Genomic DNA, 15,353 nt, shown 5'->3' on the forward strand with positions numbered 1-15,353 from the left:
TGAAAAGAGATGCTGATTTATTTTGTATAGTACCTCTTTTTTAAAGACATTTCTCTTTTAATAATATTTTTGTTATGTATTTTGATTGTGTTTCTTCTCTCTCAACGAGTTCTAGAAAATCCAAATTTCATTGCTATCCTAACCCCTAGCTTTATTCTCTCTCTCTCTCTCTCTCTCTCTCTCTCTTCAAAACAAAAATAAAAGTAAAAACCAAGAAAACAAAAACAAACAAACAAAATACATGAAAATGAAAACACATTAGTAGGCTCAGGTACAGCCCATGCTAGTCATAGGTATGGTGGTAAGAGGAGCACCTACCCCTCCTTAAGTTTACAAACCCCAAAACCCAACCCACTGTTACCCTTTTCTGACAAATGAACTTCTGGAGGCCTTCCCTTGACATTAGCAGTTGTAAATATTCACTTCCCAGCTTTAGATCACACAAATCAGAAGAAGAGATACAGGCCATGTCACTGAGAAGAACAACTGGAGTCAGTATCAGTACCATTTTACTGAGAATATAGTTGTGTTTATGATAAGAATCATAAACAAAATTGGTGTTTAATTTTATCATTATTACAATTCTTTTAGTTAGCAGCTAGTATATAGCAGAATAACAGTTACAGCATGGGATGCTTACAAAGTCAGATATGAAGAGGTCATGGATAATAACAATAGAAATTGTATTACTGTTTTAAAGGAGTCATAAGAATATCTTCTAAAATGGATAGAGAATTACAAGATACATACTGTGTAATTATCCAAGCCAGAGACATGCTTGGTCAGCCTGGAGCCTTGTCTGGAACAACAACTGTATCAATAATACTGTCAGATATTAATGACAACAAACCAATATTCAAAGAAAGTAAGTAGAAAGTTTCTTGGATTTCCATTATAATTTAAATCATTGTAATATACACAGATGCTAAAATTGGCTCTCTATATAGAATATTGAAGCAGTATGAAATTTACATAAAATAAATGTGCTAATTGTATATAGTAGAATTTTTCTAATTTAATATAAGAACACAAAATAGAGAAAAGAGTATTGAGTCTGTATTCTACTGTTGTACTTACAAAATGCCACAAACTGACAACTTATCAATCATTTTAAAACATTTTGGCTAGGTCTCACTAGGCTATAATCAAACACCACAGAACATTTTCTTATATCTTTTGGGCATGATCCTTTACTGTGTTCATGTCAGTGATGTTGACATTGTTCAGTTTTCTGCCTAGCTAGCACTAGACTCTTTTTTTTTCTTAATGGCTGTTAGCTGAAAGACTAACCTAGGTTGTCTGCTAATTCTTGATTGACCAAATATCTCAGAGCATATCTAAGCACAATATTTTTGCCTATACATCTTCTTCAGTGGGTTCACAAAGTGAGTCATGATAAATTGTATTTGTCAACATTACCTTATTAGCAAATTAACTCTTTCTGTAAGCCTGCTTCCTGTGACAGTTTCACTCAACCATTCTTGGCATCATAGAAAATTGACATGAATACACCTTTGGAACTGTTTTTCTGCACATACAAATGATAATTTAACTTGAAGGTTTAGCTTTTCTTCTTTAGGAATAGAAGGTTACATTTTCTCTGATTTTTTTTTTATTGCAGATGCTCAATAATTTAAAGTTTCTTTAGTTTTCTTTTCTTAGGAAGTCTCTCGTTAGTAACAAAAATTCACTTAAAAACACTTTTAAAAGAATGGACAATTGTCAATTGCCATAATAAAATGATGTTTGGCAAGAACAAAACAAAGAATGAAGAGAATAGCAGATATATTTGTAGGATGCATTTTTGAGAAAATTCTGATAATTAAAGTAGATGCTACAAAAATCTCCAATTTCCAATAAGAGAGAAAATAATAAGTGTATATGCATATATCTAAGAGAGAGAGAGAGAGAGAGAGAGAGAGAGAGAGAGAGAGAAAGAAATATTAAAACCTAAAGCAGATAGCTTTAATGAAAGGCATAAATTTTCCTAGGAGTAGAAATAATATGATAAAGTTGGGAGATTCATATGATTAAAAACTTATCCTAAATAACTGGAATTTTAAAGGTTTCTACCGATTCACTGTATTGGAATCTGCACCCAGTGGAACATCTATTGGAAAAATTATGGCATATGATGATGACATAGGAGAGAATGCAGAAATGGAATATATCATTGAAGAGGATGATTCACAAACATTTGATATCATCACTGATAATGAGACCCAAGAAGGTATAATTATACTAAAAAAGGTACATATATTTAATAAGAGTACAAAATCTCATAAAATACATATAATTATTTTGAGTTGTTGATTATTGTTTGCATCACTAATAATTGAACTCAGGGATCATGAAATGTATCTTGGAAATTTAATTAATTTAGAGATGAGCAATGTAGACACTTAAAGAACTTCTTAATTTTAATTTGTTCTTAAAATTATTTTAGAAAAAAAATTTAAAAAAACATTTAACTAACAAGAGAGTAATTCTCAGTTTTTCAATTTTTTTTTCACTTTTCTCAAACTTTTAAGTTCTTAATTATGGAATTTTGGTTCTATTTTAAATAATAGTTATTTCAAATATGCTTGATGATCATAACCAATGACTTTTCGAACATTGAAATCAAACCTAGACGAAAGAATGGGACATGAATAAGTTAATGTTTCAGAGTAAAAATTTAGTTAACTGAAGTTATTTCTTCTAAACATCCTATATTTATTTGTAGAAAGTTGATTTTGAGCACCAGAGCCACTATGGCTTTAGAGTTAAAGTTAAAAATTGTCATGTGGATGAGGAACTTGCATCAGCCCATGTAAATTCCTCCTCAACGTATATTAAAGTTCAAGTGGAAGATGAAGATGAACCTCCAGTTTTCCTCTTACCGTATTATGTATTTGGAATTCCTGAAGAAAAGCCATATGGATCAATTGTTGGAATAGTATCTGCTATAGATATGGATAGAAAACAATCTCCTATAAGGTAGGTTTTTAGATTTACTCACATTAGCATTGTGTAAATAAATGACTGAACAGGTTTGTATCAACTAATGTCCATTGAAAATGCAAAACAAAATTTTTCTAACTAGATCTTTATATATAAAAATAAGGGACTTGTAAAAATATATGAAAAGAAAGTTTAAATACCCTGTGTTTTTCCAAATATGAAACAGTCATGGTGAAAATATTCAAGAATAGAATAAACCATAAACCTCCCCTAAAATTCATCACAATACACTATGTATACATCTTGGGGGGGGGGTGCATGTGTCGTGCTTTACCATTTTCTGAATTATTTCTATGAAACATATTCTTTCACTGAACATGAGACTAAGTTGGAAGCCAGCAGGCATTATAAGTACTTATGTCATCTATAATCTGCAGTACTAGAATTACAGGCTCATAAAATGAAAACCCTATATTTGAAAATCTAGGTCATTATGGTTAAACAGTTTGTGCTTTAATCCACTGATACATCTCCCTGGCTCTGGGGATGAAATATGCTTGTTGGTGTGTGTGTGTGTGTGTGTGTGTGTGTGTGTGTGTGTGTGTGCATGCAACTGTGTGTGTATACATTTTTGCTTGTTCTTGTTAAGAATAAAATTGTTAAAGTCAGAAGTAAAAATTTGGGAGTTGTTTTTTTTTCTTTTTCCATTTCTGTCCTAGAGATAGAACTCAGATTTTCAATTTTTTGAATAAAAGCTTATACTAAATGTGCAAACTTGCTGTCTTCTCTACTTCCTTAACTTGGGAAAAGATAGAAGGACTGAAGGGTTATTAATAATGGTTGAGATAAATTTATGTCTTTAGTAAAGGAAAAATGCCCTTTTTAAAAAAAACATAGTTTTAGTTACTATGTTTTAATTGATTTTTCCAAAATATAAGACATAATTTCAATAAATATCAAACCTAATATTTTATATACTTATTTTTAGTAATTTCCCTGGCCTATTAACTCTTCCTAGCTTTTATTCAGAATAATACATAATATTTCACATTGACTTGGAAGCTGAGAACTCTTTTGCTCTTTGAATGCACTGTTTATACCAAAAAGTTTCTGTGTTGTATTTATACTAAGTTATTATTTTCTTTTTTTATCTCTTTCCTTAGGATGTTGCCTTTAAAAATGTAGATTTAATGACACTATTCTGATTTTCCATTAAATGGGTACAAGGTGAGGATGTTTTCTTGAACTACTCCAAGAAAACATAGTATTAGAAATGCTGACCTACACAATAATCAAGAGAAATAAATAATACTTAAAAAAATCAAAGGCAATAAATACATTTCTACATAAACACCTAATTTCAAGATTAATAAAATAACTTCTAATAGTAATGAAGCTTACCATATAGAATTAGCAGAAGATCCTTCTTTAATCCAACCATCAGGAATTTTCCTGAGAAGACAATTGTCCAAGAGTAGTGAAAACATATTATGTGCTGAGAAATGTCTACAAAGAAATATTGATTGACAGCACCCATTGTGTAGAATAGAATATTAGCAGCAAGGCATATTACATATCTTTAACAAATATGTAATTATTTATGAACTATACTTGTACATATTTAGAGCTAGCTATTTATGTATATATGCATGTAATGAAAAACTTACATGAAGACCTTTATAACACATTTTACTTATAATCTCTAAAAAAAGGAAACCATCATATTAGTCATATCCAGACAGCATTGAGTACATGATTTTCTTTCTGTTTTATCTGAGTAATATATTTTATGAACTAAATTATTCCTTGGTGATTTCCCTAACATAGTTTTTCATTTTCACCAGAAACATTACTCTACATGTAAATTTGGTAAAAAATAATACATGTATGTATGTATATATGTATAAATGAATGAATGAATATATGTCTGTGAGCCAGTAAGTTGACCAATGCAGCAGGGGTGGAACGGGCTTCTCTGACATGCTATGGATGAGTTGATTAAGTTCGGTTCCTGGTATTTGGATTGGAGAAGAAAAGTACTAAATCATGCAAGTTGTCCTTTGACCTCTTGAATTTTGACACACTCAAGTTCTCAAATGAGGCCTATGGGGTTGGATTGGCATATTTGTTATAATTATAATACTTATAATAATTAAAAAACTTCAAAGCCTTATTTCGTGATTATCTTTAAATATTCATAATGAACTGTTCTCCAGTACTCATAGATATCAAAATCCATGATGATCATTGGAAAAAATTGTTTTTCAATTGAAACAAATACATGTAAAAAGTCTTGGCATTTTTATAGCAATAAAGTGGTTTTGAAATATATAAAGAATAGAAATCATCATTAACTGCACCAATATGCCCAATACTTATTAACTTGCTGAAAACACTGATAGATGAATGATTGAGAAAATATAGGATAGTTTCAAAAGATTTTCAAGAGCTCTTTTTTTAAAAATGGAGAAAAATAATTCTTAGATGAAGAAACTAGCATATAATAACCTAATCAAGTGATCAAGTATTCATGCAATCAAAATTGGTAAGACAGTGTCAGTATCATTGACACTCTATCACTCTATTAGAATAGAGTGAAAATGAAATAACACATTAAGTTATTCTTGCTCAAAATATAGAACATTATTTTTAATTTTGAGAAAAATGCCAAAAATACAAGATATTTTACCAAATATAAAACTATGTTTTTAATAAATTTCAAGGTATGAATACATTATGTAAGAGAGAACAGAGAAAAAAGAGGTAATTAAAAGAGGGTGAACTGGGTGGGAATATTCATGCAACAATTGTGAAAGTTAAAAAATAATTAATATCAAAGTGTAATATTCTTTCAAATTAAAAAAGTAAATAAAATAGAAAGATGTTGAAAAAGTAACGTTGCAAGTAAGGAAACACAATGGTAAAATGCAATGAGAAATTTTAGATAGGATCATGAAACTAAACTTAAACATCCTGTAAAAACTGGTTATATCTCCTTGTAATTGTAGTCTAGTTAAAGACATTAGATAAAGAAATTTCTTAAACTTTGAAATAAAACTGTATTTAAATATTTTTCAGAGGACTCTACATGAAAATTATCTTGTAACAGTTCTCTTGGATGAAAATTATTTCAAAATATAATTTAACTGATCAGTGAGAAATTTACCAATGATATTTGTTACTGTGAAAATCAAGATGAAAGTCAAAAGATCCAAATGTCTTAACTATTAATAAACTTTATAACTTGTTTCCTACTTTATAAAAGGAATGTAAAACCAAGCATTGTGATTTACCTAAGTGTGATTAACACTTAGGAATCTAAGAAAGGAAGATTGTTATATGTTTGAAACTAGCTTGGGCAGCAATATAAATTCTAATCCAGTGATACTTAATATTTTTAACCCTATGGTCCTTTAATATTATTCCTTATATTGTGATGACCCACTCCAGTAAAATTATTTTGTTGACACTTCATAACTATAATTTTACAGTGGTTTGAGTCAAAAGATATACAGGATATCTGATGTGTGATCCCTATGAAATGGTGACTGCCAGAGGGGTCATGAACTGCATGCTGAGAACGACAGATCTAGCCTATCACGAATTTCAGAGTGTGATCATTTCTAAGAAAATCTGGCCTGTTGGTGGGGCGCATGCCTTTAATACTAGCACTCGAGAGGCAGAGGCAGGCGAATCTTTGTGAGTTAGACCAGCCTGGTTTAAAAGAGCTATTTCCAGGACAGGCTCCCAGATACAGAGAAAACCTGTCTCAAAAGAAAAGAAGAAGAAGAAGAAGAAGAAGAAGAAGAAGAAGAAGAAGAAGAAGAAAGAAAGAAAAGAAAGGCGTGAGGGGTGCACCCACACATTGAGACAATGGGGATGTTCTACTGGGAACTCACCAAGGCCAGCTGGCCTGGGTCTGAAAAAGCCTGGGATAAAACCGGACTCGCTGAACATAGCGGACAATGAGGACTACTGAGAACTCAAGAACAATGGCAATGGGTTTTTGATCCTACTGCACGTACTGGCTTTGGGGGAGCCTAGGCAGTTTGGATGCTCACCTTACTAGACCTGGATGGAGGTGGGCGGTCCTTGGACTTCCCACAAGGCAGGGAACCCTGATTGCTCTTCGGGCTGACAAGGGAAGGGGACTTGATTGGGAGAGGGGGAGGGAAATGGGAGGCGGTGGCGGGGAGAAGGCAGAAATCTTTAATAAATAAATAAATAAAGAAAGAAAGAAAGAAAGAAAGAAAAAAGAAAAGAAAGGAAAGAAAGAAAATCTGTAAGATAACATAAAGTGAATTCACATATTAATTTTCAACTGAAATCAAGACCAAGAATAAACAATCCTCTGAATATGGACTAGAAACTAAATGGCACAGATACATGAGGACAGGGGTTTCTTTAATAAAACAAGAGAAAGAGTAAATGTTGACTACCTATCTATCTATGCTAGTTTAGTTTGAATAGTTGTATTTTATAATATTTTTGAAAATGTATTATAATTAAGAATTTCTCCATTTTTGATCCTACTGCACGTACTGGCTTTGTGGGAGCCTAGGCAGTTTGAATGCTCACCTTACGAGACCTGGATAGAGGTGGGCAGTCCTTGGGCTTCCCACAGGTCAGGGAACCCTGATTTCTCTTCGAGCAGATGAGGGAGGGGGACTTGATCGGGGGACGGGGAGGGAAATGGGAAGCGGTTGTGGGGACGAGGCAGAAATCCTTAATAAATAAATAAATTTAAAAAAAAAAGAATTTCTCCATTCATATATAAACTTTTTTCTTTCAAATCCATGACCTCTGTTTTTATTAATTGCTCTCTCTCTCTCTCTCTCTCTCTCTCTCTCTGTCTCTCTCTCTCTCTCTCTCTCTCTCTCTCACACACACACACACACACACACACATATGTACAGATTGTGTACGTGTACACATATGCTTATATACATGTTTTAAGAATTGACCATTTGGCATTTGTTACCACTTGGTGTGGTATTCCCTGTGGAAGATTATTTCTCCCATGTACAGGCTTCTTAAATTGCTTTCAATTTTTGCATAGTTTTGAAGCATCCTTGAGATTTTTACATCTACTTTGGCATGTCTGTTGGTGCTGTCCTTGTTCAACTCATGTTTGCACAGTCAAAAATAAGATTTCCAGGTTGTAGCTTCTGAATTTACTAGAAAAAACAATCTCACCAGGCGGTGGTGATGCACATCTTTAATCCCAGGACTTGTAAGGCAGAAGCAGGCAGATCTCTGTGAGTTTGAGGCCAGACTGGTCTATAAGAGCTAGTTCCAAAACAGGCTCCAAAAGCTACAGAGAAACCTTGTCAAAAAAAAAATCTTCATGATCATTGAATCATAAAATATGTCTGACCCCTTTTTACCAATATCCCATGATTAGGTGTGAGAGTGATTTGTAAGAATGGACTCTGGGACAGGGCTACAGAGCTTTGTGAATTGAGTAGTTGTGATTTTCTGTAATGGTCTATATCTGAAGATTCTTTAATGAGGGCTAAGGACTATATGTATCTGTGGTTGCCAGAACAACAAACAACATGGCAGGATAATCATAATGTTCAGGAGTGGAGCACATATTGTGGTGGAAACCAAAAGCTCCCTAAAGCTCACCTAACAAGAGGAAAATTATGACTGATCCTAGAAAGATAACCAATTGCTCTGGGCTAGTGAAGTCATGAATCATGGAGAAGAACCTACCTAAAACAATCAATTCACTAATATAAGATAATTCCTACATCTGTTTTTATTTCCAGTTATATTTTTATGGAATCTTGTTAACTTATTTTTATCTTTGCTGTAGTTCCTAATTTCTAGAAGATATATATTAAATTATGAAAAAAATATTGTTTCTCATTCTTTATGAGAAATGGTATTTTACAGAAACAGAATTACATGTTTGTAGATGGAGCGCTGGCTGCGTCCCACCACCCAGCTCCGGGACACCGGCTAGCTTTACCCGAAATAATTACAGGGAAACTGTATTCTTTTAAACACTGCCTGGCTCATCAGTTCCATCTCCTTACTGGCTTACACTCACATCCTGCTTTAACCCATTTCTAACAATGTGTACAGCCCACGAGGTGGCTTACCAGGGAAGATCTTAACCTGTGTCTGTGTTGGGTAGGAGAATCATGGCATTCTGTTCTGTCTACTCTGCCTATCTAAGCTGCTGTCCTATCAAAAGGGCCAAGGTAGTTTCTTTATTAACCAATAGATATATCACCCTCCTCTATCATATTTATGACCCTCCTCCACATGTTAAATAAAAAATAGAGCCATTAAAGTGCTGTTATATTTTGCTAGCAACAAATTTTCAAAAATGAACCACTTGTAGTTACATAAAATATTTCATAATATTTTGTAATCATTGGATATAAAAATAAACTCTTCGAAAGTCTCATTCTAATTTTTTTAAGATTCTCTTGAATACCATTCTCATATTAGTATACTATTTTAAGGAACTTGTAAACTAAAGCTTAAAGTAATCTCATCCCTAACATAACCATAGCAAATTTTATGCATGTTTCTAGAAAGTCTTCAGGAATATGTTTGTAATAAAAAGCCACCTAAGCCCCGAGTATTATTCTTCTCTAATTATCATTATTAACCAATCTCAAGCAGGTAAAACATAGTGATTGCTTCAACACCTTCTTTTGTTGTAAATTGGAGACCATTTTGTTCAAACTTTTTTGTGAAATACTTTGCTGGCATTACTTTCCAAACATACAAAACTAATAATCAATGTTTACCTCAAGAAAAGAGATTAGAATAATTTCTCCTATTTACCAAAAAAATCATATTGATATCTTCTGTAAGGAAAACTTATTTTCATAAAAAGTATTAAAATATTTTCTTTAAACATTTGCAGATAAGCATAATTTCATATGTGATAGAACTTACTGATTTTGACATTATCCATCATATATGGTGGAGATTAATAGGATCAGACTGAACAAATAAAAGTGTTTACTTCTTCATAAAGGAAAAAATAGAAGGTTGCAGAAATTTCATTCATAATCAAGTTGAAGTATGGTTTATGACAAGCATGTGTATTAGTCAGGCAGTGGTAGTGAACACCATTAAACCAGCCTTTGGGAGGCAGAGGTAGGCAGATTGATCTTTGAGAGTTTGAGCCAAACTGGTCTACAAGAACTATTTCCAGGACAGGCTCAATAGATACCAGAGAAATCATGTCTCAAAAATAAAAAAAAAAGCAAAAACAAAAACATGAAACAAACATCTATCTTGCAATTTGTTTCAAAAAAATCCTTCATCAAATAAAACTCTGTCACAGATATGCGTATGAGAGTCAGGTATTTGCATTTTAAATATCACCATTTCATTCTAAACTCATTTTAATTTCAACTTTTCAAAAATTATTTATATTAATTTTGGATATTATAATATATTTACATCATTTGTTTCTTCTCCTTCCTACAAATCTTCCCATATAAGCTTCATGCTTTCTTTCAAATTAAAGGACTGTTTGTTTTTCAATAATTGCTATTTTGTGACCGATGTGAAAAGGCATCTATTCTGCCCAGATTCTTAATTATGTGAATGTAATTTATTGGAATTATTCACCATCATCTTTGCTAAATAAAATATGTACTTAATAATATGACTTAAAACTTTGAAATTTGTTGATCCCTATAAAGTTGCTTTAAAATAAATAATACTATCTGTTTTATCTCTTTTCCTTTTGGTGCAGATATTCACTCACTGGAAGCAAATTGTTCGATATCAATGACAATGGAACAATAATTACCACTAACGTGCTTGACAGGGAGGTCAGTGCTTGGTTCAACCTGAGTGTCCTAGCTACAGAAACATGTAAGTCTTGGCTGACCAGCCCCACACTTATTTAGTATATTCTCTAAACAACTAGATAAATTTTAAAACAGAGATTGATATATGTTAAATGTTTTAGAAATTACTTAAATTTAAAAATCTATATGTAACTTAATATATATAGGGCATTTTACTTTAAGTTATTAATTTTCTCACCACAACTCATGCTTCCTATGATATCATTACTAATTTTTGAGTTTTTCTTAGTAAGTGATTATGGGTTCTATATAAAATAAAGATATAATAAAATCAAATATAATAAAAATGCTCTTTTAATTAAAATGTGTCATTCTGCTTTTTGATGGCTGACAATAAAATGAATGGATGTTTCATAGCTTTTAGCATATGAATATATGTCTATTATATATATGAACATGTCCATGTCTATTCTTAAATGGAATGTTTAATGAAAAACTCTGGAAATTTAAAAATCAGGTACATTTGAAAACACAGTTGAAATGCCACTGACTAGGCATTGCCTCATAAATTCTCCATTTACTAAAATGGTATCTTAACTTTGCTTCACTATTGTGCTGATAGTTAAGGCAATGAGTGGAGTTTTAGGTTATTATCTTATGACCTTCACAGGTTAGACTATACATTTGTAGATAAAATGAAGAAACTGAACATGAATGCCTCTACCTTTTCCTATTTTTAGAATGAAATATTTGAACTAATTTTGTATATTAGTACTAAATCACATATAATGTAAAGCATACTTCATTCTGATATTTTGTAAAATATGAGAGATTCAGTGAATATTTATTGGTTATCCTTATAGCATCCATATATCATCACAAAATCATGAAGTCATTTTGAAATAGTGCTTATAGTTCCTGTTTCAGACCGTCAAATTTTAAATATTAGCAGTGACCACTTATTTGTGCACTTGCTTTTCTTATTGTTTTGATGTAGCAGAATACGTCTTTTCAAATTATGAAAAAATAAACCTAATCATAACTATATGTTGTTTGTTATTGTCATTTAAATTGTGAATTAATCACTAATTTGATCAGTTATATTAAAGTTAAAAGTTATATATATGTAAAAGTTGTCAAAAATGATTCTATTTTGTCATTGAACATAGACTATCATAGCAAAAGATTAAAATTAAGGATAAAAAATATTGTATCTTCCTTATCATTGATTTTATAGAGAATTATAAAAATGTGACTTTCTTAGCTTTTTCTGAGGCTCAAAGCATATGTTTGTCTTATATACTGTAACCTTTTAAATTTGAGTATAACTATTATATTTTGTAACCTTTTAGATTGGAGTATTATTTTACCTTGTTTGTTCAAGTTCATATGATTATGTTTATTTACATTAAAATAATCAGATGACCTTGGTCTTAGATTTTAAATTTTCTGACTAATTAAATAGCAAATGATAGTTATAATGACCCTTTGTGGCAGACAGAATGTGCAAACTTTTTAATGTTAGAATCATGGAGATTTGGTGACACTTTGCTGAAGAAGGATGTTTAAAAGAAATCAACACTAGCTCAGAATTGAGAATTAGACAGTTATTTATTTAGGGGTAAACTCACAAGTCAGAATCCTCTGCTTTAATGGAGATCAGAAACCAATCCTGCAGCTGAAAAAGAGTGACCCTGGATACATGCTCTACATTGGCATATATAGCATAATAGGTCACGACCCAGTGGGCAAGTAACCACTGGCTGTAACACTTCCTACAGTACCTCCCCTTTTGTTTAATTAAATAAGAGAGTTCTAAGCTTAATGCAAAATTATATACAATAAGAACAAACATATTAAATAATTATCCTATCCTAACTAATTTAAGTCTTGTATAATAAATATCTTGCCAAACTCATGAGAGGAAAATAACTACAACTATCTAGTCTTCAACCCCATCAATGATCCAAGAATGGAAATAATATTACTTGAGTAAGTAGGAAGTGCAATCAAACAACTTCTAAAATGGGCAACAAATGACAGAGACAGCTGGATACCTGGGCAATCACCCAAAGTCTCATTTGCAACATTGAAGTAACCAACTTTGGCTAAGGCCTAGAATAATTGACAGATCAGTTTCAGAGGCATGAAATTTTTCAAAACAGTCTTACCTTGTCTTTTTCTTTGTATCCTGCTTATCCATTTCTGTATACCATGTACCTTGTCAGTGATGGAGGCATGGGAGTTCCTTGCCCAAAGGCCAGTTTTGCCAAGAAGAAAACAAGCTCCAAGTGGAGTGTTATTGGTATTCATCATTCTCTCAGAATAGATTGGTACTGTCAGCAGCAACTGTGTCTCACTTCAACAAAACCCTAAATTTTTTAAATGGCATATTCTACAGCTCTTTAAAGTTGTTGAAGATTAACTATCTATGCAGAATATAATTTCTATGTATCTGAAGAACCTGATTAGTTTAATTATATGTATGACAAACATTGATCTATAATTCTTAATACCTGAAAAACTTAAAGACTATGAATTCATATTGAAATATTATACAATAAACAACTCTGCAACAAAAGAGGACAATGATCTCAAAATGTAAACAATGTATAAGTATCTTGATCAGAGGTAGAAATGTACATTGCCATATGATAAATATATATCAATATATACAAAAGTTTTAAGCATAGGTAGAAGCATGTATGCATACAATATTCAATATAATTTTACTTTGTATCAGTATATAGGAATCTATACCAATGTAATTGCCTATAAATAATAACTCACAAGTATTCACTCTATTACTTACTATTACTATTAGTGTGAGTAGTTCATACTAATCTATTATCCCATCCAATTTTCCCCCGTTTTTTCAAAGAGTTCCCTGAGCCTATAAAAAATTTCCCCAACCCCAAACCCTATACCAATTATAATCAACCCCTAAATGATGGCCATAACTCTGAGGACAAAGTTTGTTGGGAGAGGGGATGTCATCTTCTAGAATTACCTCCAGCTGTCATGGAGGTGTTGTTCTTTCAATGGGATCCTGTGAAAATAAAATGATGGTTAATATTTAAATTGCAAATAGTCTCTGAGTATTTGGTAATTTTTTTCTGAACTTCCTATTTGGACATCTGGTCAGAATGTTTTAAAAATGCACCATTTTAGCTAACCAAGGTGAAACCATATTGAGCAGCTGGTACTCAGGACTGGATTTACAGTAGTGCTATTAGCATAATGACATCATATAAACCAGGTGGAGTTGTTGTTGTGGGGCCCCATCTTCTTCCTGGAAACTTCAAAGATTACTGTAGGAAAATATATTGTTCATTGTGGAAAATTTAAACATTATTTATATAGGCATATACAGACATATATATTCAATGTAAAGTACAATAGTGACAGACCGATATGAAGAAAAGTAAATTTTTTTCTAATTTTTTTTTCTTTCTGCTCCAAACCCAATGGCTCTTGACATGAGACAGAAACTCTTAATTTTTATTTTAACACTATACTTGGATTTAGAGAATGACAGAGCCATTGTCCAACTCCAAAATTAGCTCTTTATATTCATAAATATATATATATATATACATAAATATATAAATGTATATAATTTATCACCTGAACTTACGAGTCATATTTGTTTTTCTTGATGATTCTTATTTGATAGTTATTTTTCCTTCTGTCAACATCCAAACATCCAGGGTCTCTTGAATTTTTGAAGAGGAGTATTTTCTTGCAAAGACAAGAACAGAACACTGCCCCAATTCTATACGCTTTCCTTATCACCTGTATGGCTGTCATCATTGTGAATAAACTGTCATTTCTCTTTTTCAGAAGGTTTAAACTTTTCAAACCGAATCTTTATTAATTTTTATGGTATCCTGTTGAAGGAGCTGCGGTGGGCTGTGTTCCCACCCAGCTCCTCATGGCTAGCTTTACCCGAAATAATTACACGGAAACTGTATTCTTTTTTTTTTTTTTTTTTTTTTTTTGATTTTTCGAGACAGGGTTTCTCTGTAGCTTTTGGTTCCTGTCCTGGAACTAGCTCTTGTAGACCAGGCTGGCCTCAAACTCACAGAGATCCGCCTGCCTCTGACTCCCAAGTGCTGGGATTAAAGGTGTGTGCCACCACCGCCCGGCGGAAGCTGTATTCTTTTAAACACCGCTTGGCCCATTTCTATCTAGCCTCTTCTAGGCTAGCTCTCACACCTGAACTAGCCCATTTCTAATAATCTGCTGCAGCCCACAAGATGGCTTACCAGGAATGATCTTAACCTGCATCTGTCTGGAGTGGGAGAATCATGGCGACTCCCTGACTCAGCTTCTTTCTCCCAGCCTTATGTTCTGTTTACTCCTCCCACCTATGTTTTAACCTATGAGGGCCAAGCAATTTCTTTATTGCTTAACCAAAGAAATCAACAGATTGATATATGACACTCCCCTATCAGTATCCATAGTTTTTCTTCTCCTGTGGAAACAAGAGCAAAACTTTTTCCCTAATGTAGCACATCTCCTGGCTTTCATTGTTAGGTCAGCACATCTTTGAAATAAACCATCTGATTTAATTCAGAATTCTTTTCTATTATCCAATGTCTCTCAGCAGCTGTTGTC

The 15,353-nt window shown here is 32.4% G+C and overlaps 1 protein-coding gene across 2 annotated transcripts in view; it reads left to right on the forward strand.

Moving 5' to 3' along the window:
- Positions 1–15,353, forward strand: part of Cdh19 (cadherin 19) — a 113,292-nt gene that overhangs the window by 53,204 nt on the left and 44,735 nt on the right. For both annotated transcript variants that reach the window (XM_041648754.1, XM_041648755.1), the window contains exons 6-9: positions 701–865; positions 2,066–2,250; positions 2,726–2,979; positions 10,676–10,797. In XM_041648754.1, the coding sequence (XP_041504688.1) occupies positions 701–865; positions 2,066–2,250; positions 2,726–2,979; positions 10,676–10,797 (726 nt within the window). The remainder of the gene's footprint in view (positions 1–700; positions 866–2,065; positions 2,251–2,725; positions 2,980–10,675; positions 10,798–15,353) is intronic.

This window comes from Microtus oregoni, unplaced genomic scaffold (assembly GCF_018167655.1).
Source record: "Microtus oregoni isolate MIOR12 unplaced genomic scaffold, Mior012 000003F_ref0000135, whole genome shotgun sequence".
Classification (NCBI taxonomy): Eukaryota; Metazoa; Chordata; class Mammalia; order Rodentia; family Cricetidae; genus Microtus; species Microtus oregoni.